The sequence below is a fragment of the Globicephala melas genome, chromosome 1 (assembly GCF_963455315.2).
Source record: "Globicephala melas chromosome 1, mGloMel1.2, whole genome shotgun sequence".
NCBI classification, from domain to species: domain Eukaryota; kingdom Metazoa; phylum Chordata; class Mammalia; order Artiodactyla; family Delphinidae; genus Globicephala; species Globicephala melas.
The window spans coordinates 178,847,012-178,869,532 of record NC_083314.1 but is presented as its reverse complement, the minus strand read 5'-3'; the positions used below and the strand labels follow the sequence as shown (position 1 = coordinate 178,869,532).

The 22,521-nt window shown below is 51.4% G+C and overlaps 2 protein-coding genes across 9 annotated transcripts in view; one reads left to right on the top strand and one right to left on the bottom strand.

Moving 5' to 3' along the window:
• Positions 1–291: 291 nt before the first annotated feature.
• On the bottom strand, positions 292–13,621 carry MTHFR (methylenetetrahydrofolate reductase). 6 transcript variants are annotated; one of them, XM_030878374.3, is made up of 12 exons: positions 13,487–13,621; positions 10,926–11,171; positions 9,529–9,767; positions 8,560–8,670; positions 5,597–5,790; positions 4,627–4,877; positions 4,202–4,336; positions 3,844–4,024; positions 3,419–3,601; positions 2,500–2,601; positions 1,523–1,642; positions 292–1,159 (listed from the first exon to the last, which is right to left on the bottom strand). In XM_030878374.3, exons 2-12 carry the CDS (start codon positions 11,156–11,158, stop codon positions 941–943), a joined length of 1,968 nt encoding a protein of 655 aa, XP_030734234.1. In that variant the 5' UTR covers positions 11,159–11,171; positions 13,487–13,621; the 3' UTR covers positions 292–940. The 6 variants fall into 6 exon arrangements, with proteins under 6 accessions (XP_030734234.1, XP_060167064.1, XP_060167059.1 ...); XM_060311081.1 differs by having other exon boundaries at positions 10,926–11,168; positions 13,487–13,594; XM_060311076.2 differs by lacking the exon at positions 13,487–13,621 and adding an exon at positions 13,089–13,346.
• An 87-nt stretch (positions 13,622–13,708) lies between these two features.
• Positions 13,709–22,521, top strand: part of CLCN6 (chloride voltage-gated channel 6) — a 28,622-nt gene continuing 19,809 nt past the window's right edge. Inside the window, exons 1-5 of one of the 3 annotated variants that reach the window (XM_060311056.1) lie at positions 13,709–13,956; positions 14,743–14,802; positions 19,859–19,924; positions 20,280–20,345; positions 20,919–20,985. In XM_060311056.1, coding sequence (XP_060167039.1) covers positions 13,870–13,956; positions 14,743–14,802; positions 19,859–19,924; positions 20,280–20,345; positions 20,919–20,985 — 346 coding nt within the window. In that variant the 5' untranslated portion in view covers positions 13,709–13,869. The remainder of the gene's footprint in view (positions 13,957–14,742; positions 14,803–19,858; positions 19,925–20,279; positions 20,346–20,918; positions 20,986–22,521) is intronic. The other 2 variants (XR_004043982.2, XM_030878276.3) reach the window with 2 other exon arrangements.

Sequence of the window (22,521 nt, the reverse complement as noted above, 5' to 3'; positions counted from 1 at the left end):
GACACCTTTAACCCTTAAGAGGCACTTTCTCTCTCGAGCATGTGAGCAGACAACTGAGGGTAAGCTGTGACAAAGCGAGAGAGAGGCATGGACATATATACACTACCAAACCTAAGGTAGATAGCTAGTGGGAAGCAGCCGCATAGCACAGGGAGATCAGCTCGGTGCTTTGTGACCACCTAGAGGGGTGGGATAGGGAGGGTGGGAGGGAGGGAGACGCAAGAGGGAAGAGATATGGGAACATATGTTTATGTATAACTGATTCACTTTGTTATAAAGCAGAAACTAACACACCATTGTAAAGCAATTATACTCCAATAAAGATGTAAAAAAAAAAAACAAACAAAAACCAGCGCTGTATAAAAGGGAGAAACTCAGCTGAGCTCTCGGCTAGGAGGCAACAACTATTAGGTTTCAGTCCAAGGCCCATCCAGGGGCCAGGGCCTGGCAGGGCAGTGGGCCGCCCCTTCATTCCCGAGTGGGTCGTGCCTGGCTGCCAACGCCTTGGAGGTGGAAGGCTGCAGCGTCTTGACCTTGCCATGTCTCCTCTGCAATCCCACAGAGCCCACTGCCACGTTCGCTTTGCTTGTCCTCCATAGGCCCCAAGAGCAAGGTCACTGGCAGTCCCAGGCTGGCTCCTAGGGGCTCCGTCAATGACAACCCTTCTCAGGGAGGATGCGTTCTGCCCACGTGCTCCTCTGGGGGATGGGGCTGCTTCCCACCGGAGCACAGACTCTCAGCTAAGCAGGGAACACCTGGCTCCCGTGTGGGGCAGACTCCGGTCCAGCCAGAGCCTGGAATCCTCACACCAGTCTAGCTGCCATCATCGTGTCAGGGGGTGGGGGGAAGCAAAGGAGAACGGGGGTCTCCCAGAGAACCAGGACGGAGAGGAGGAAGGCGGGACACAGTGGCCTCAAGCTAAGGCTGTCAGGGCTCAGGGTCACGGCGCCTCCGTCTCCCTCTTGCTCTGGGGGGGCCCGTTGAGAAGCTCAAACGTGTCTTCCACCACCTGCCACAGACAGCTGTCCAGCGGGAACTCGTTGTCCACCAGGTTGACCAGGAAGTAGTTGTCGTGGATGTGCTGGATGATGGTGCGGGACGGGGACCCCTCCTCATACAGCTTGCCCCACTGCTCGATCCACAGGGCGAAGGCCTCGTCCTGCACGCACGCACAGGCACGCGCGCGCACACACACGGAGACACCAGCACACACACAGACAGAAAGACACAGGTACATGTGCGGTCCCACATACAGACACGCCGGCCAGGTTAACAGGGCTGCCCTAGGGCCAGGCCTTCACACTCAGCACCCCAAGGGCCTCTGCTGCCGCCTGACAAGACGTTTCCAAGAATAGAACTTGGCCCACTGCCAGTGCCACCCCTGCTCCCCAGCCCAGAAGTAAATACCATGAGTCAGAGTCAGGGCGCTGCCAGCCCTGGGGGTGTGGCCCCCAGCCGCCCCACCCGCCCGCCCAAGGCTCTGGAGGTGGGCAGGGCAGGCCTGCTCCCGGCCCCCCCTTACCTTCCAGAACATGAAGCTGACTGGGTCCACCACTGTGGGCTGGATGATCTCTCGCCCAGGGAAGATGCCCCAAGTGACGGCGTTGGGCTGCAGCTCGGGGGCGTTGGTGATGTTGTCACCCTGCGGGGCGGGGGGGTGGCACAGTAAGTAGGGGCAGACTTGGGGTGCAGACAGCTCCAGCCCTCTCTCCCCGGGGGTGTGCTCCGCCCCTCCTCCCGCCGTCCCCGCCCCACCCCTGCCCCGCCTCTGCAGCTCTGTGACGGCCAGGAGCCTGAAACCCAGACGTCACCCCGGGCTTTTCCTTCCTCCTCCTACGCTCCAATCAGCTCCACACCCACTGGTACTGCTCACTTCCTCTCGTGTCCAGCCTGGCCAGGCCTCTCTTTGCTACTCAGACCACCAGGGCTGCTGACTCTAGTGTCCCCTGGCCCTGTTAGCCACACAGCTGTCCCCTGGGACCTGCCCAAAATAAAACATGGAGCCAAGGCTCCCTCTTGCCTATACGGTAAAACCCAAGTTCCAGGCAGGACAACTGAGACCCCTGAGGACCCGGCCCGGCTCAACGCGTCAGCCTCACTCTGACCCCATTTGGCAGCAAAGCCTCTGCACGCCCTCGGCCCTGTCCCTGGGATGCCCTTTCACTCCCCATCCTTAAAGATTCAGGCCACACAGGAACCCTCCAAACACCTCCCCCGATCTCTCGAGCTGGACATCCCTCCCTCGGATCCCCAGCTTCTTCCTACGCTGAACTTCACTGTTAGACAGTGCAACTGCTTTTCACCCGTGCATAATTATTCACTGACGGCTGCCCTCGCCAGGCCGGGAGCTCTCGGAGGGCAGGGGCCTGGCTCTGTCTGCATATCCATCTGGCACGATGCGTGGCCCCACTGGGCACTCCGTGACTGCTGAATGGTGGAGTAAACTTGGTGCCCTCACCCCAGCCCTGCTGAGCGCCCTTTGACCCGGGGCCAGCCCACCTTCACATCCACGATGTGGTAATTCACCCGGAGCTCGTACTTCTTCAGCACCTGCAAGAGCGCCTCCACTGTCTCTCGGGAAGTGAAGAACTCTAAGTAGGCCTGCGGGAGGGAGACAGGTGCCATCGCGTAACCCCCAGTCCTTGCTGGATGTCTTCGCTGGGCGCTGCTGAGTGGGCCATGTGCTCTGAAACACCAGACGCCTGCCCTCCTGACCGTCCCAGGGAGGCATCCACGAGGACACTTAAGGCGTGGGGACTAGCAGTGGCCGCTAGTTGGGAGTTGAACCCATAAGCAAAGGGAGGGGAGCAGGTACGTGAGGTTTCTCGGTCTACACAGGTCTGAGGGACGTCTGCCAACCCTTCGTCCAGTTGGGAAAGGCTCCATGGAGAAGTCGCTCCAGAAGCTGTACAGGGGGCCCAGTTTGGCAAGTAAGGCAAGAGAGGCCTGACACACCCCATCCCCCTGTCTGCTGGGGGGAGGGCCTCTCCAGCACCACCTGGCCACCAGGGATTAAGCTGGGCTTATTTAAATTCACCTCCCAGAGCCCTCAGGCTTTAGTTTAGAATGTAATTTTACCTCCAGCAGCCCCAGGAGAAAGGGGTCCACAAGGAACAGTAATAACAGCTCCCAGTTAGGGGATGCTTCCCACGTGCTAAGCGCTTTATGTGCCCTGTCACGTTTCATCCCCAGAGCACGATGTGACATATCCCCATTTTACAGAAGGGAAAGCTGAGGCCCAGAGTGGTCAAGTGACCAGCCTACCCAGGTCTGTCTGACTCCGAGCCTGAGATCGCATCCATTCTGATCCCCGGCCGCTCAGAACAAAAAGCCCCTGAGATGAAGGCCTCTGTCCCCAGCTCTGGGGAACCCCTGCAGGCAGGTCAAGGGAGGGTAGCCCTGTGCGCCCCTGCCACACCTTCTGGAAGACATAGCCCCCACCGGGGCCCCAGCCCACGACGGGGTCGGAGGACGGCTTCCCGTTGATGTTGGGCTGGGAGTTGATGGTGAGGATGCCCCGCCGGTTCACTCGCAGCAGCTCCTCCTTCATCAGGCTGGTCTCGGCCGCTAGGGGCTCATCATTCCAGGGCAGGCAAGTCACCTGGGGAGGGTAAGCTGGGCTGGGTCCCTCCCTGTCACGGTCCCCATCAGAGGCCCAGCCTGTCTCTGCTTCCGTAAGCCCCTTCCAGGCACCCCACGTGGGGACCCCCCAACTCACCTTCTCCCTTTGCTGAGGTGCCACCTCCAGGCACAGAGATGAGGCTCAGGGTGGGGCAGTCACGCCCGCATCTGGCCCATGGGGCGAGGGCAGGTACCCAGGGATCCCATCCCAGCAGCACTCACTTTATAGCCGTTCTGGTTCGGCTCTCCCGAGAGGTAGTGGACAAAGACTTCAAAGACACTTTCTTCACTGGTCAGCTCCTCCCCCCACATCTGCAGCAGCTCTTCCTTTGGGGACTTGCTCTTCAGGTAGAAGAGGTAGTAGTCCTTCAGCTCCCCGAAGGCCGGAGAGGAGGAATTGCCCCTGGCGGAGGAGGTGCCGGGAGGTCAAGGCACACCCCTGACCTTGGGCTCCAGACAGTAGCATCCACCTGCCCTGGGGTGGGGGGTGGGGGGGGGCATTCCTGTGAATCCTGTCCCGAGGGCTCCACCATGATTGGTCTCCCTCCTCCCAAGAAACAGTTCATTTGCAATGGCTCACCAGCGGCCGTTGGGGAACTCATCCCACTCCTGGGTGCGATAAATGTAACTCTTTGGTCTGGAGGCCCAGAAGATGGGACGGACATCTTCCTCCCGGCGCTTGGGGTGGGCACTGATGGCCCAGGGCAGGGGACGTCTGGGTGAGAATGGAGACAGAAAGGGTCAGGGCTTGGCCAGAGGGAGGGGGCACCACTGAACCTGGGTTCTCCCACCTTGACTCGTAAACGTCAAGCCGGATGGCATTCCCGCTGAGACCGGAGCCCTAAGGGTGCCACTAGCCGCGGCACAAGACATCCCCTCTGTGCCCCCTTGGCAGCCAGCACTGCCAGCTAGGGCGCACTCCTTCTGTGACTTCTCTCTGACCTCCCTGACCACCCGACTCTCCTCTGTGGCTCCAGGGCCTGAATTCGGGGCCGCTGGCCTCACCTGGGGTCCTCGATCCACATGCCCAAGCGCTTCAGCACCTCTGTGGTGGCCATCTCGCGGTTGAGGGTGTAGAAGTGCAGGCCCGGCACCGAGCCGCTCGCCAGAAGCTCCCGGCACAGGCTCAGCGCCTGCTCGATGCCATAGTTACGGATGGCGTCGTCGTTGTCTTTGATTGGCTCGATCACGTCCTTGATCTGCTGTGGCACCTCCAGCTTGGACAGCTTTACAAGCTGCCGGAGGGAGTGGTAGCCCTGCCCAAGACACAGGGGGCTGTGGGTCCCATCTCCCTGCCCGTCTCTCACCCCAAATACTTATCCCCCCACCAGGCCTCCTGGGTCTGCAGTGCGACACAGACTGACCCAGGAAAGTCAGACCATCTTGTAGCAGCACTTTTTGTACTCTGCAGGCTGCAGCAGCCGCCCACAGCATTGCTGCCATTGGTCTGAGCCAGCCCTCTGGCCCCCAGATGTACCTATTGATAAATGGTGGTCACCTAAGCCAGTGGTTCCCAGGCCTGACCAGTGACCAGAATCGCCTGCCAAACTTCAGAAACGTACAGATTCCCAGGTCCCACCTCAGATCTATTATGTCAGAACTTCTAGGCATGGGATCTGGAAATCCACGTTTTAAAAGAGCTTATTAAATGATTCTGGTGACAGCCAAATTTTGGGAAACACTGATTTAACCCAAATTTATAATGAGAGTAATAATCTCTTTTACTGACACTTATCATTAAGCCCCTCTGACAGTTACCGTTGCTATTTTGGGGAGACATAAGAGGTAATCAAAAGAGGGGGGCAAGACGACATTTTGCAAGGACCGAGCACCTGTCTGACGAAAATCTAATGAGCGTCAAAGAAGAACTTTGGCCTGAACGCGGCACTTCAGGTTCACTTTGGCCTGAACCAAGGCCCTGGCCTGTGCTAGGACGGGGGCGGTGGGAGTCCATGAGCCCTCTTGGGACCCTCACCTGAATAGGGAAGATTCCGGGGAGGATGGGGCAAGTAATGCCTATCTCGGAGCAAGCCTTAACAAAGCGGAAGAAAGTGTCGGCCTCAAAGAAGAGCTGGGTGATGATGAAGTCGGCTCCCGCGGCCACCTTCTCCTTCAGGTGCTTCAGGCCAGCCTCAAAGCTCTCTGCGTCGGGGTGGCCTTTGGGGTAACCTGCCAACAGGGATGACAGTAGAGAGAGACTGGCTCCACCTGCTCGAGGGGAGTGATGAAGCAACCAGAGAGCTGGGGACGGAGAGCTCCGGATCCATACCTTCCAACCCCACGGCACGGACAGGCTGAAGCAGTGATGGCTGGGCTCGTCTGATGTGCCCCTCACCCTGGAGGTGACCCTCGGTGAACGCTGCCTTAGAGCCACCCTCCCAAGAGTGGGGATGGATTGCCCCCAAACACCCACGCTGTCCTGCCATCAGCTAGGTCAACCTGGCCTGCACTTTGTGGCCACGGAAGAGAGGAAATGCTACGTTCACACCAGCCAGCCAGCCTTGGGGTAATGGGCTTGACTCTAGGTACTGGATTACAACAGTGCTCGTAATTTCACATTAAAATTACTCAGGGGTCCCAGACAGTGCAAAATCAGAAACCACGTTACACAAGGAATAAATGAAGAGAGTAGAGATGTTCTGCTTGAAGAAAAGAACGCAGAGAATATGGTAACTATTTCTAGACGCCCACAAGTCTGTCACTGGGAAAAAGGAGTCACCTTAGTCGAGTTCCTTATTCGTCATATTCTGTGCTGCTTCTGATGGCAGAAGTAGGATCAGCTTCAGAGAGCTGCCTGACAGCGGAACGAGCAACCCCACAAAGGAATGGACTCCCAGTGTGTGAAAACAACGCGGCAGGGCGATGACCCTGTGCCGGGGATGCCTGGGAGGCGGGGCCAGATGTCCCCTAGGTTCCCGACTAGCTCCAGGAACGGTGCGCTCCCTTCCCTACACGACTGAACTTACTAGTGGCTCTGCCTGCACAGGAGAGACCACAGGCCTTCATGAACTGCAAGCAGAGTGCCAGCTTCCTCAGCCTGAGGCCAGGGCAGGACCCCAAGCCAGGAAGGGGCAAGCCTGAACCCACACTGTTGGGTAGCCGGGCTGCTTTGCTGTGATAATGCAGTTTCGTTCTTAAGAAACCCTGAATCATCAAAACTGGATATAAAAACGACTGTTTTGGGGATGGGCGTGGGAGGATTAAACACTAGAGCTTTATACTTTTATACTATACTATACTATGCTTTTATACTTTATACTACTTTTCCAGCAGACATTTCAGAAACAGAGGTTTTAATAGCTGCAGCTCTATAAAACCTCAGCGGCACCCAACAAATCCAGCAATTGCCTACATCTGGATTTTGCTGTTTTACTATATTCTTGTTCTGTCACGGCCAGCTGGGTGCCTTCTAATCCACCGGCCCTCTTTTTCATCACTTTACCATAAGCAAAGCACCAAACCGTTCAGCAACTGTGTGCTCACAGCTCTGCTGGTTTCCCTTGGTGACCGTCCAATGCCCACCACACGTGGGCACATTCCCCAATCAACCGACTGTCTCGTGGCCGCACGACCAACGACACTTCAATTCCTACCTCCTCATCGGGGCCTCCTAGACTCATTCACCTCAACGCCCTCTTCTCAACACTAAGAACAGCGGACGTGTACATGGGGGCCTGGGGACGCAGCCCAAAGTCCCCACAACAAGTAATTTCCTTGAAGCCACGTGGCTTGTATTTTTAAATTCAGATCACTTTGATCTGCTACTCCATAACGTAGCCATGTTAATAAGAATGATATGATTTTGCCCAAAATATTTGAGAAAAATTGTCATGCCAAGGTGATGTGTCAGATTAATCCCCGGACTTCCTGTGTCCCTGGCACACACTGCCTCGCCACACCCAAGCCCCCGTTTGAGAAGCTGAAGGCCCAGACCCCATGAGCCGGGGCAAGAGGGAAGGCCACGCCATCTGTTTCCAGCAGGTGAGCCTTGCCTCCTGGCTGCAGCTAAAGAAACTAGAGTTGAGCCGACGCAGTTCTCTCCTGAGGATTTGGAACTGATGCTGAGACCTGTCAATCAGTCTGGGCGAGCCAGGAGCAGGCGGCGGGTCACATGTGTACCGTACATATCAGGTCTACTGGATGAGGCATGAAGCAGCGGGGGTGGGGGGGTGGGGTGGGGGGGTGGGCAGAGAGAACGAGGGAGGGCCTTGGATTCTGCCTGCCTCCTGGTTCCAGCGCTTAATGAGGTCTGATGCCATTTCCTGACCTTGTTCTGAGATTCCCTGCCCCCGGAATCTTAATAAATATACCTCTTTTGTTTAAAGAAGAATAGGGCTGGGAAGCAGGCTAAGAGCAAGAAAAGGCAGAGGAAGGGACTTCCCTGGTGGTCCAGTGGTAAAGAATCCGGATGCCTCGCAACGTCTAAGATCCCACATGCCGCGGGGCAACTAAGTCCGCGAGCCACAACTACTGAGCTCTCACGCCTCAACCAGAGCCCGCGTGCCGCCAACTACGGAGCCCACGCGCCGCAACTACAGAGCCCACGCGCCCTGGAGCCTGTGTGCCACAACTAGAGAGCGAAAACCCACAAGCCGCAGCTAGAGAGAAGCCTGCCCACCACAATGAAGAGCCCGCGTGCCGCGACAAAGACCGGACGCAGCCTAAAATAAGAAAGAAAAGAAAAATAAATAAATAATAAAAAGAAAAGGCAGAGGAACAAAAACTTAAGGGTGGTGGCACGCCTGGGTGGGCAGCAGATGACAGAATGATGAGAGGGCAGACGCTACTCGATTCACCCCTGCACCTCTGTCACCTGGCGCAGGCAGGCCGGCGGTGCGCTGAGCTAGCGGGTCCTGACCTGAATGCCGAAGGGGCTCCCTGTGCCTCTCCTTCCTTCCCCTCTCCGGTCCCACCCACTGGGATACCCCAGCCTCTCACCTGCCACACAGACATCAAAGTAGTCACCAAACTCGCTTCGGATGTGCTTCACCAAGTCTACGGCGTAGTTGAAGCCTCCGTCCTCCTCTTCCCACTGGTCACCTATGGGGTCTGCAGGGTTGGAGGTCACAGTGCTGGGTCTCACCAAACCTCCAGGTAGCCTCTCTGTTCCTTCTCCCCCCACGCCCAGGACCGTGAGCACGTCGAAGGCAGAGCCTTCCTATTACTCAAGTTGGTGTCTCCACTTTCTAGCGTAGCACTTGGTAAACAGTGGGAGGGAAGACAGCAGCCAACCCATCAGTCACTGAGCACCGACTCTGAGGGCCCCGTGCTGGCAGCAGCAGACAGGGAGCAGCTGCAGCTCTGCGTTCAGCCTGGAGCATCGGCGATCCCTTCCCTACTCACACCTGGGTGTGTCCACACACCCTCACCCAAGCCCACGGCTCGTTCTCCCACTCCCTCGGAACCCTCACCTCCCGGGAGAATCTTCCACTCATCTCAGGTGAGAAGTGGTCTTTTGGGTGGTGAGCGTGAGGCCACAAGTGCCCACCCATCAGGCTCCCGCTTCCCACACTTGTGTGGCCCAGTGACAGTGCGTGCCAGAGGCATAGCCAGCTACTCTCACTCCTAGGACACATGCCAGAGCTGAACTCTGACTGGGCCAATGGCCAGGTGCAGCCAGGGATTGATTAATTGCTTGATTAATCAACTGATCGTGTACATCGGGACAGAGGGTTGTCAGGCCCCGGCCGCAGGCCCAGCTGAACTCCTACTGCGAGGTCAGGAAGCGACTCCACACATCTGTGTGTCGCCCGTGGCCTCCTGACCCACACTGCCCTTCGACGCTACTGGCAGGGGCGGGACCCTGAGTGTACTCAGTGTGGGACCTGGAGAAAAGGAAAGGACCGTTCTGGGGACAGAAGTCTTCGGGAAAGCAAGACCCCAGAGAGCAGAGTGCTGACTCCACACCTCCCCTCAGCGCCAGGATGTTCTTCAGGCCCAGACGCTTGGCCTTGTGCAGGTGGCCCGTGATCTCTTCCCGGCTCTGATGGCAGCAGGTCATGTGCAGGATGGTCTCCAGGCCACAGTAGTTCACGGCGGTGCTGGCGATCACCATGGACGAAGTCTCCTTGTCTGAGCCAGGGTCCCCTGCTGGATGCCAGGTCACATCTATGAAGAGGGGACCACCTGCCCCCATCCGGTCAAACCTGTGGGGAATTTCTTTCTGAAGAGGGGCTCCTGCGGGTACACCACCCTTCACCACCTTCCCATGGGGTCTGGGAGTTAGAGAAGCATCACATGCAGGCTGGAATCAGACCGACCTGCATTCATATCCTGGCTTTGCTACTCACTGGCTGTGTGATCTTGGGAGAATTACTTGATCTCTCTGAGCCTCAGTTTCCTGATTTCTATAATGTGGCAGAGGGCAGTGCCCACTTCATAATAATACTCTGAGGATATCATGACAGATAGCTCCACAGCTCTTAAAACAGCGCTGGGTACACGGCAAACACGCAATCAATGTGCTATCATTACGATTACTCTTATTGTGGAGATAATATATAATGACAATGAAACCAGTTTGTGTGAGAGCAGCACTTCGGCCTTGCAAAGTGCTTGCACGTTTATTATCTCTGGTGAGTTAAGACATTTCAATGGTCAAGGGTTCGGGGACCCCTCAGAGTGGCAAAAGCAGGGCCTCGTTCTAGGGACAAAGAGGGTCAGCAGACACAAGTCTCTTTCCTGCCGCCCCCCAGTTCCGGCGCAGCAGCCAGGAGTCCTGCAGAGCACGGCCACATTTCCATAACTAGAATCAAGAGCTATACGTGCGCGCATGCGCTGTGTTACAAGCTATAACGTGGTGCATTGAAACATCTTTGTGCCTTCAAACTTCACAGCCTTGGGAGTGACACATAAGAAGTGCAAGCGATAAAAAGCATAAACTTTAAAAAAGGAACTGTGATTCATCAAGTGCTAACATAATCCGGTTGGCATTTCTAGATTTCAAGATGCATAATCCAAATTCCTAACTTGCTGAAAATGTTCTCCAAGCCGCCGTTTTGTAACTTCCTAAACTCTCCTCACGGATCCAGCCCCAAGTTCCGCCAAAGAATTTAGTCTGAGAGAATCAACATTTTCAGCACACGGAAGAGAGCGTCTAAACATTCCAGGTGCTCAGAGGGGCTTTTACAGACAACAGGAGCTGCGTATCAAAGGATCTACCCTGGCTTTGCTTTTTTCCACCCCCTGTGGCTGCCTTTTCCTGCTGGGTCAAAGTGCAGCCCAGCCTCGGGGCTGACAGTTCATCTTTTCCCCCTGCCCCCATCCCCCAGTCTGGCCCTACTCCTTATCTTACATTGACTCACCTTGAGATGAGATTGACAGCTCCCTCAGCAGTTCGAGGAGGAAAGAATTCTAGGGAGAACCACTTGTCACCAGATTCCATCCTCCGCTTCATCTTCTCCCTGAGCCTCTCGTGTCGTTCAGGGTCCAGCACCGGTGTGGAACACCTTGAACTATCCTTGGAGCTCTCGCTGCCACTGCTGCTGCCCTCCCAGCGGGGGCTGGGGCCGCCATGCCCTCTGGGTTCGTTCACCATGGCTGAGCTCCTGCTGCATGGGGTGAGGCGGGGGCGTGAGACGGCAGGAAGGCAGCCAGCCGAGCCCCAGCAAGGCAGGATCAAGCGAGAGATGCTGCATTTCCACGCACGAGGAAGGCCGGTGAGGGTACGGGTGACAATGCGCCCACCCAGTGGCTCCACACGCCAGTTACGACTCTCTGCGCTGCCTCGCTCCAAGCTTTGCCCTCCGCTGCTGCCTGATTCCGCATATGACAGCCCCCACCCAGCACAGAAACATGCTCCTTCAGCCCATGGATCCTCCGTGACCGCTACCTGATGGAGGGTGGCACTGAGAACCTCGCGCTGCCGGCCTCCCAGGCCCGCATTCCCAGGGAGGGGCCGCAGTGCCCCTCCGGGAGGACCTTGGGTTTTGGACGGTCCATTTTTGCCAGTGTAAACTCAGACCCCAGACCACTGGGGAAGAAATGGAGGAAACTTCCCCAGCGGGTGTGTCCGACTGGGCGGAGCTGTGACAAAGGAAGAGCTGAGAGCAGCAGCTGGGGCCGGCGCAAAGGGGCGGGGGCAAGGCTTCCCCGCGAGAGGGAGGGCTGAGGCTCTAGAGGCCGAAGGCAGATGGAAGGAGGTGGACGTGGGGCTGCAGACTGCAGGGTTTGGGTGTGATGAGGCCAACAGATGTTCAGGGTGACTGGATCACATGCCAAGGAAGGAACGGCTCAGCCATGGAAACATCTCCTGTTACTTGGAACAGTTTGTACGCATGCAAGCTGTAAGGGGTGAGGGCTTGACAAAGCAGCCTGATTTCTCCCGAGTTTGTGCTTCTCTGAAAAGACCATGTCATGGGTTAGAACTTGACATTGGCTGGGTTCCAAAAACAGCCAAACCCCAATTCAATAAGAGCATGAATTTATGTCCAACTCAGAACAAAGGCTTAAGTCTGTGCCTGCCTTCCAGGCTGTTCTCCTTACACACACCAGTGAAGTCAGTTCAAGCGATTACAGCGACTGCAAAGCCACCACGGTGGAAGCCCTGAACCATAGCAACCACAGGCTGGCCGACGAGAGGGCACAGCGCCGTTGGGCAGTTTGGTGGGGAAAATAAGACAAAAACTAAAACAAAACACTACTCTTGCACAGCAAGATGCAAACACACAGTAGTGAAAATCCAGTGTGTGCTGACCTGGAGCATTGGAGGAGCAACCAGGCCAAGTTCACGTCTTCCAGGGAATGTCCACTGCTAAGCCCGTGTTCTTAACCATTTTGGGGGTCCTAGACTCTTGAGAAACTGATGAGATCCAATGCTCCTCTCCCCTCAAACACACACAAGTGCACGTAACATACCCTGGTACACCCAACGTCAAAGAGTTGAGACCAGACCACCGCCAGGGATGCCCATTTTGATTCTGACCTAAAATTCCAGTTTCTCTGTGGGGATGAACGACTAAGAAAGGGGAGAGTGTCAAGATCAGCCTAGTCTGGCCTTTCTTCCGAATTCCAGAGAGTGCCTCATTAATTGCCTGCTGGAACAAAACCAAGAGGGGAGAGGAGGCTGAACCACCCACAAACTAAATCCTTTTTCATCTGTTCGTTAAGACTTACTGCATTCCTAGTATGTGCCAGGCATTAGCCTTCTTCCAACATTTCTCACGTGCTACCACTTAACCCATTTTAAGCTAGGATCCCATAGCACCCTGGGTTGCAACTGTGGGTTCACATATTTGTCTCCGCTCCCTCTTCCCAGTTCCCTGAGACCAGGGCCGGGTATTCTGCCTATGGTATCTCCGCGCTGGCACCCGGTAACAGCCAGCACTCACTGAGCGCCGACGGGCCAGGCGCTGTCACCCCGTCCTCAAAGCAACCCTCTGCCATTTGATGAGCACTTAATCGGTGCCAGGCACCGAGCAGTGGGGGAATACGGAGCCCACCACTCCCAGAGGGGTCCCGGTGTGCACCTGTGAGCCGCCCGATGCAGTGGGCGTCGGGGACAGCAGTGCCAGCGGCCCACGGCTCTTCTCCAGGTGCTCGGCAGGGAGCCCGAGAGATGCCTCTGGCGCCGGGGGCTCGAGGGCCACGAATCTAGTCACCGGGTCACTAGGTCACGGGCGGGGGCGGAAGCGAAGGCCCAAGTCCACCCCCAGCTCAGGTCCTTCAGTCCAGGCCGGGGGCCGAAAGTAAGTCTCCGCTTCACGGTTGAGGATCGCGGGGGGGGCGTGCACGCAGAGGGGGCGGGCCGACCGGCCACCACCGCTCCCCGCCCCCCGTCCAGAGCCCGCCCCCGGGTAGGTGGCCCCCAAGGCTCCCAAGGTCCTGGTCTCCCTCCCCGGCGACCACAAGCCTCGGTGTCACTCACCCTCTGGTCGCGGATGACTCAGAGCGCGCGCCCGTCGCAGCTGCGTGGCCGATAAGGAGGTGCCAGCAGACGCGGCGTGGCTCGGGTGGGGGCGCGGCGCCGGTGTCAGGTTGCTTAGGAAGGCGGGGCCAGAGGGTGGAAACCACCCTTGCGGGCGCCCGGAAACCCCGCCCCCAACATGGCGGCGCCCAGAAGTCTCGTTGGAAGCCGTCCCTCCACCGTCATGTGACGCGAGCCCTCGCCTCACCCGTCTGCAGCCACTCCCAGTCTCCGTCCCAAGCTCGAGAGGGCCACGTGACACTCCCGAGGCCAGTCACGTGAGGCGCGGATCCTGGGTGGGAGGGGGTTGGCGGAGGGGTCCAGAGTGGCAGTAAAGGAGGAAGATGGCGGGGTGCAGGGGGTCCCTGTGCTGCTGCTGCAGGTGGTGCTGCTGCTGCGGTGAGCGTGAGACCCGCACCCCAGAGGAGCTGGTAAGAAGCGGGTGGAGCCGGGCTGGGGAGGGGGCGGTTGCTAAGGGACGGCGAGAGGCGTTGCCGGGGGTGGGGCCGGGCCGAGCTGGGCCCGCAGGTAGCAGCGGGTGGGGCCTGGGGACCGCAGCCTGGGCTCTCGAAGCATCTGCCCGGCTTCACGTGCCCAAGTCTTGGGTCATTTCTCAGAACCCCTCCCTGGAATCTGAGGGAGAACCCAGGCCAGCTTCAGTTAATCCCATCCTTATTTTTTTTATTTCCATCTGAATGGAGTTTTGAATGAAACGAGCGTTTTCGGAGTGAGCCCCCTCGCTGGACTTTGTGCATATCATGCAGCTGGCTTAGTTTCTCCAGCCCTTTCTCACTCTATCCCTCACCCTTTCTGGGTCACTGATAATCCAGCGTCCCTCTGCAAAGCACCCTGGGAAAACTTGAGTTGTGTCCCCAGAGTTGACAAGTCCCTCCTGATTTCAGACTCGGCATGTTATCAGACGGAACCTGAACTCTTTCCCCCTTAAACTGGCAAGTGACATCTTTGAAGTGTCCTGACGATGAGAGGTTATTTGGAGAATGTATAAGTAGGAATGAAGCGGTCACCTGACTACTGTGGATCCCCACCACATTACCCCCATCCCAAAAGGTTTTTTTTTTTTTTAGGTCTTGTTCCCATTTGATGATAATGGCTCCAGATGACTTAGAAACTAGTAGCTGGTTTCAGGAAATACTTCTGCCTCTTTCCACTTTTAAAACCATTAAAAAGGTCTTCCTTCTCTGGATCTGTTTTTCTAGACCATCCTTGGAGAAACACAGGAGGAGGAGGATGAGATCCTTCCAAGGAAAGACTATGAGGTAAGTTTCTTAGATGCTGTCTTGGGTAACATAAGTAGTGAGTGACCTCACTTCAGAGCGAAGCATTAGGATTCCAGCCAGAGATGCTCTTTGACCTTCTCTCCCGGGGAGTGAGTGGGTAAGATGTAACTTCTTTGTGGGAAGGGGCCTGTTTAAGAAGCGCTTTTCTCACCTCAGCCCCAAAGCAGGGTCTGGGTGTGTCTCCAGGCTCTCATAGATCTGTGGCACCTTAACCTGGATAGAGCATGTGTTTGCCATTAGACTGTTTGCTTTTTTACAACTTGTAGAGACCCAGAGTCAAAGCCACTGACAGTGTTTGCTAGTAACAGGTGTGGGCCAGTTCTCTTCTAAGAGAACTGGGTTTTCAGATGATTGTTTCCTGCCCAAGCAGCTTCTCTCAGAATTGTCAGTGCTTGGTTATAGTTCCAGATTTCAAGCATGGGACTCTGAAAGTGTGTGTGTGTGTGTGTGTGTGTGTGTGTGTGTGTGTGTGTGTGTTAAGGCCAGTGCTGCGGGAGTGCCTTTATCATTTAATCAGTTTATGATGACATTTCTATGATTTTTGAAATGGCAAAAACAAGCCATGGTTGTGATAGAGGATTCGTAAATGATTTATAGAAAGAAGCTAGGGAAAAACCCATAACACTGCTCGTTAAAAGATGATTATTCACTTTACTAAACGTCCTTTTCCATGTTTTTTTCTTAAGTAACAAAGTGAGAGTCTACTAAATACACTATTTTACCATGTTTTCCCCTCCCAGTTGATAAGAATTTTTGTAGCAATAGATACTTTTCTGTAATATCTTTCTAAATAGGGGAATAGCATTTCATTGTGCCACAGTTTCTTGAATCTGCCTTCTCTATATTATGAACTGCATCGTTGTGACCATCCTTTCTTGTTCATCCTTAATTGCTTTCTTAGGATCAATTCCAAGAAGTGGGCTTAGTCATGTCTATGTTTAATGCTTTAAAGAAAATGTCAGGTAGACTTAAAAAAATCAACATCCTAGAGCAATAACATACCCAGACTAATTTTCTTTCTAATATTTTATCTTACTCTGGCTGTAGAATTTAGTGTAACTATTATGATTTATAGCTTCGCATGGAATTTTTAAAAAAACTTTTATTATAAAGAATTTCAAACATAGACAAAAATAGGCAGAATAGTACATTGAAACCCCCTGTACTCATCACACAGCTTCAGCAGCCGTTCAGCTCATGCCTAACCTTGTTTCATGTAGGTTCCCATCCACTTCCCCCTTCCCATATTATTCTGAAGGAAATGCTATACATCACATCATTGCACCCGTAAGTAATTCAGTGCGTATCTCTAGTATATGAAGACTTTTTTTTAGCATAACCCAATACCATCTTCATACCTAAGAAATTCACGATAATTCCTTGGAATCAAATAACCAGTGTTCAGATTTTCCAGTTGTCTTATAAACGTCATATGTACTTTTTAATAGTTTGTTTGAATCAGGTTCCAAATGAAGTCCTCACATTGCATTTGTGTGATATATCTTTTAAGTCAAGTAGGTTTAAGATGAAGTAGATTCCACCTTCATCTTTTTTTTTTCCCCTTGCAACTGACTTAAAATAACTTTAGGAGTCTAAAACTTGCCAACTGTACCACAGTGGTATAGTGTAATGTGCTGCTCTGATGTGAGTGCATTTAATCAATCAAAAAGCACTGTATCCACTGATGTATTGTCTCATATTTCTTAAATATTTGTTTGCTTGTACATAGTTGAGAGACTTGCAGGAATAAGTGTAAGACAGTCCATATTGTGCTGTCATCTTGCATTCCCTCATTGAGCCTGAGCCTGGTGATATCATCCTGACTGTTGCTATGACTGACACTGTCTCAGCTTTCATTCTACTCCTGGGAGCTCACTACGGCATCTGTGCTCCATAGACCTACTGTATCCCCGGCTCCTTCACTCCTTTCACTATATTGCACTCCTATTTGTAATGCATTTACTTTCAGCTGATATGCATATTTATGTGAATTTTATGGGCTAATGTTCTTTTGTGTGAGTCATTAATATTTCTCAGTTAACCATCTCTTCATATGAGCTTCTTGAGAGCACTTGCTATGTGTAAGAGCAAACTTAGCTAGGCACGTGATCAGAAAAGCCTGCCCAGATTTTATTTATGAGGGATCAACTAGAAAACCCTTCTTTTGAAGCTCTTTCTAAAATGTGTTCTTTCTTGCCTTAGAAAGAGTTCATTGCACATACTTGACTCTTTGATAAGTTGGGGGTCTTACAAGATGTTAGTCCCTGTTGCTTTTTTTTTTTTTAATTGAGGTTTGTAGTTTTTTTTTATTTTATAAATTTTTTTTTTTTTTTTTTGTGGTACACGGTCCTCTCACTGTTGTGGCCTCTCCTGTTGTGGCGCACAGGCATGTGGGATCCTCCCAGACCGGGGCGCAAACCCGTGTCCCCTGCATCAGCAGGCGGACTCTCAACCATTGCGCCACCAGGGAAGCCCAGACAATATCAGGTTTTAATAACAGATCATATAGTTCATTGGTACCTGTTTACCAAGTGTCAAACTTTCAGCTAATTTATTTTAAAAAAAGAAAAAAAGATTGGTGTTCTGGTGTTGCAGTTGTTTCTAAATGTCCCTTTAACAGCTTTATTGAGCCATAATTCACATGCTATACAATTTACCCGTTTAAAATGTACAGTGCAATGTTTTTTTAGTATATTCACAGAGTTGTGCAATCATCGAAGCAATTTCAGAACATTTTCATCACCCGGAAAGAAACCATGCTCCTGTTAGCAGTCACTGCCCATTCTTCTTGCCCCTGACCGTAGGCAACCACTAATCTACTTCCTATCTTTATACCTTTGCCTATTCTGGACATCTGCAAGCGTTTTCAATGTTTATGGAGTCACAGTGTTATTAGAGCCATCAAGCAAATAGTTAATTGCCAGTGATTTTTATACATATTTGCTATGAAGAATAGTCATATTTTCAACATGTCAGTTTTTTTCTGTTGGTTCCTAGAATGTGATGTCACTTAATTGATTAAAAAATATATACGTGTGTGTATATATGCACACACACATATACACAAACACATGTGTGTGTATACATACAGCTGACCCTGAACAACACAGGTTTAAACTGCTCAGGTCCACTTATATGCAGGTTTTTTCCAATAAATACAGTGCCTGTATTTTCATTTTACAGATATTTAAATTAACTAAGTGTGGGGAAAACTTTGTGTTCCATTAGAGATCACAATATGTGGAATCAAAAGAGCTAGTATCCAAACTCAGCTTCTTGCCCTTGGGTGAGTCATTTATCAATTTCTTCATTTTTGAGGCAGAAATAGCAAAATTCGGATTTTCGACTGTGTGGGAAGTCGCTTCCCCTAACCCCTACGTTGTTCAAGTGTCTACCATATGTACGTATATGTGTAGACTCTGTATGTGTATATATGTATAATCATTAAATACGTATATATATTTAGTCATTCACGGATGGGTCTAGTTTCCCAGCAGAAGTATAGTTTACAGATTGAGTTATTTTTGTTTTGTAATCAGGAAAACAATTTTGTTTCTAATATAAAAAGCACACCATGTTTGCTGGGAGAATTTTAAATCATATCCAGATGTGAATGCCTCCTAAAACACCAGAGATAACCACTGTTAACAGTTTTCCCAAATGTTTTGCATTGTATGCTGACATACAAATCTTAATTTTATTTAATCAAAATAGGATTATGTTATACATTTTATTCTGCATCTGCCTTTATTTATTTTGCATCTTGCCTTTTTTACTTAATTTTTGCACATTTTCCCCATCTGTCTTTGTAGACCTGTCAGAATTATTTTATGGCTATATAGTCTTCTGTATCTGGGTGGATGATAACTGATTTAATCAGTCGGCTCTTGTTACTCCAGGACCCTTTAACAAAGGAATTTGGACTTTGGGTAGTCATATAAATGGAAAAAACTGTCACGTGTCACACCTGTGTTTGTTTGGCTGACTCAACTCCTGTCTGGGAGTGTGGCCACCGGGCCAGTGTCCAGTTTGTTCACTAGCTGACATGTAGGTATCAACAGGTTATGGGGAGAGAGCACACAGAAGACTGTTTTCCTTTGGTGCCAAACTGCTGCTTCTCATGCAAGATGTAGAAATAAAATTATTTACTTTGAATTGTTTCTTGAAATGACTCTGGCCCACCTGCAAAGCATTTGCAGAACAGCTGTGTTCTGCGAAGTTTAAGGAAAACAGTCTCCACGTTTGTTTCGTGACTAACCTCTTTTTCACAGACACGAACTGCAGAAGGTACTTAAAATTAGACTTTCTAAATTAATTTGGTTTTGGTTAATTGGAATATTTGTTCATCTAATAGAGTAAGTTGGGTAACACTAGTGAGAGCTGAAGGTCTTTTAATGTTTGGCAGAAACAGGACACTTAAAAATATGTAGTTTAAAACTTCTTGGGACTTCCTGGTGGCTCAGTGGTTAAGAATCTGCTTGCCAATGCAGGAGACACGGGTTTGAGCCCTGGTCCGGGAAGATCCCACATGCCACGGAGCAGCTAAGCCCGTGTGCCACGACTACTGAGCCTGAGCTCTAGAGCCCGTGAGCCACAACTACTGACGCCCATGCGCCTAGAGCCCGTGCTCCGCAACAAGGGAAGCCACCGCAATGAGAAGCCTGCGCATCGCAACGAAGAGTAGCCCCCACTCGACGTAACTAAAGAAAGCCCGTGCGCAGCAACAAAGACTCAACACAGCCAAAAATTAATGAATTGATTAATTTAATTTAATTAAAAATTAAGCAAAAAACTTCCTAAAGCGTGAAGTGTACACCTAAAGCAGCGCTGCCGAAATGTCCGTGTAAAGCAGATTGCGATACTGCAGGTCTGAGGGGCTGAGGGTGTGTGTTTCTAACAAGCTCCTCCTGGGTGCTGCTGTGCCCACCTGTGCTTTGAGTGGCAGGAACTGGGAGTTTTATCCCTTTCCAGGTTTTGGTAATTCTTCCTATTGGCTTGGGACTTTTTTTTTTTAACTCACACGTCCCTCTTTCAGAGTTTGGATTATGATCGCTGTATCAATGACCCTTACCTGGAGGTTTTGGAGACCATGGATAATAAGGTGAGTCCTTTATTGATCTCTTGGGACCAAGTAGGTCTTAGGACAGCTTCTTTTTCTGTTCTAAATAGTCAAGTAAATTTCTTTACCCCTTGGCCTCTTAACCCTTTTCATGAGATATCTGCATTTATTACTTAGTCGTTCAACCTGCCAACCAGAGTGCCCGCTGTCAGTGCTCCTGGCCCGGCCCTTAGCGTTCTTCAGTCTTGCATTGTAAAGCACCTGCCACCCCAGACATCATCACCGTGCTTGCTGTCCATATGGAATTTAGTCTAAAACTGGTTGGCTGAGATGTATTCCCTCCCTGCTGTCATCATAAGCCTGCAATAAACGGATCATTTCTTTCCTTTGTGAACAGAAAGGTCGCAGGTATGAGGCGGTGAAGTGGATGATGGTGTTTGCCATTGGAGTCTGCACAGGGCTGGTGAGCAGGCGGGGCGTGGGGAGACGATGGGCCAAGGGGCGGAGGGGGTCAGAGGGCAAGCTCCAGCCGGCGAATAAGTTGTTCGTTTTTATAACAGAGACTGCCTTACCCCCCCCCCACTCCTTTTTTTAAGATCATAATCCTGACAGTTTTTCATACGTCTCTTGCCACGCAACTCTGATGCCCTTTAAAGCACGCAAAGGCTTTTTGAAACTGCGTTTGGAAAGAGCGGAGCAGGCCCTCACACACGTCTGTACTGTTCCTCTCCAAGCACCAGTGGTCTTCCTTGGTCTCCGATCTTTTTTACCATCCTTTTCCCTCTGTGCTTTAACTCGCCTTCTGACAACTTAGCTGCACCCCTTTCTTTTGTGCTTGGAGGGGCCGTGGCGCCAGGCTCAGGTGGGACCCTCCTGTAGCCACAGTGACTAAGGAAAGGCTGTTCACGTGTGGCCTGTTGGTAACATTGGTGCAGGTGACCAGCGAGAACCGGCAGTGGGGGGAAGGGGCGGTGCCTCAAGGGGAGTGCCTGTGACAGCGGGGAGACCTGGGTGACCGCCCACATGCTCTTCACAGGTGGGTCTCTTCGTGGACTTCTTTGTACGGCTCTTCACCCAGCTCAAGTTCGGAGTGGTGCAGGCGTGTATCCTTTTCACGGGTCTTGGTGTTTCCGGACGTCAGCAGTTGCTGACTCTGCTTTCCTGTCTAGAAGTGAGTTTAACAGCAGACGTGATCTTTGAAGAGCTACGTATTAGCCACTTGGGTTTGAGGTTTTTCATTATCATCGAAGGACATGAGAGGAAGACTTTAATAGAAAGGTGCTCATGTTCATGGTTAGTAAGACCTGAAGCACAGATGCCTATTTTCCCTGATCGATCTATGAATTCATTGTAGTTCCAATGGAAATTCCAGTAGATTGTTGCTGGAACTCGAAAAGTCTCTTCCTAAATTTGTGTGGAATAGTAAAGAGCCCAAAGTAGCTGAGACAGTTTTGAACAACAGACAGGGGAATAGCCATACTAAATGTCAAGACATATAATTTAAGATACAGTCATTGAAACAGTATCATATTGGTGCGGGAATACCCAATTAGACCAGTGGGAAATAATAGAGAAGCAGAAACTGGCCCACACACATATAGAGATGTGGTGACTGACAGAGTTAGTGTTATAAATTAGGAAGGATGGATTAGTTAATAAAAGATGTTGGGACATCAGTTATCCACCTGGAAAAATACAAAATTAGATTCTTTGTACTATAAATTAATTCCAGATGGACTGAAGATGTCAATAGGCGAAACAAAACTTGAAGAGACGATGTAATGTTGAGAGTACAGAATAATTTCTAAGGACTCCAGGAGGCACAGAGTGAAGGGGAAAAGATCAATAAACTTGACCACATCAAAGTAAATATTCTATTTATACACACACAAAAAAACCCCAAACAACAATAAAACACCATAACTAAAAAACAAGTTTACAGCCTAGGAGAGGTTGTTCCCGTGCATTTAAGAGACAAATAATTAGTATCCAGAATAGAGGGAGAACTGCAGCTCAGTAAGAAAGAAGTCCAAACAGCCCAATAGAAAAGCAAGCAAAGGATGTGAACAGGCAATTCTCAGAAGAGGAAAATTAGCCGATAAATAAACCTGTGGAAAAGTGCTCACCTCACCACCAGCAGGGAAATGAAAATCAAATACATAGGAAGGTGCACCTTCCTAACTCCTGAGTTTCTGTTCTAAATGTGGCCCTCAGACATGCACAGAGATGTTCATTGCAGCTCTGTGATGGCAAAGGATTGAAATCCCACCAAATGGGAGAGTGGGAAAATTGATGTTCACATGATATAGTTTTATGTAGAAGTCAAAGTAAATGAACCAGAGCTTTTCCATCAACATGACTAATTCTCAGAAAGCGTTGAGGGAGAGGAAAAAGGCAGCTGTAGAATGTGCATCAAGTGCAATGCCATCGTTTTAATTTTAGAAGCACCTAGAACAATGTGGATGCACATGGAAACTTGCAGGGGAGGATGCGCAAGAGTTTCAGCTTAGTGGTTTCTTCCAGGAGAGAGGGAGGGAAACAGAAAGGGTTTTGTTGTTGTCGTCGTTGTTTTTAATGGTATCTAATGTTTTCATTTAAAAAAAATACCTGGAGCAAATGTGGCATAACACTGAGATTTG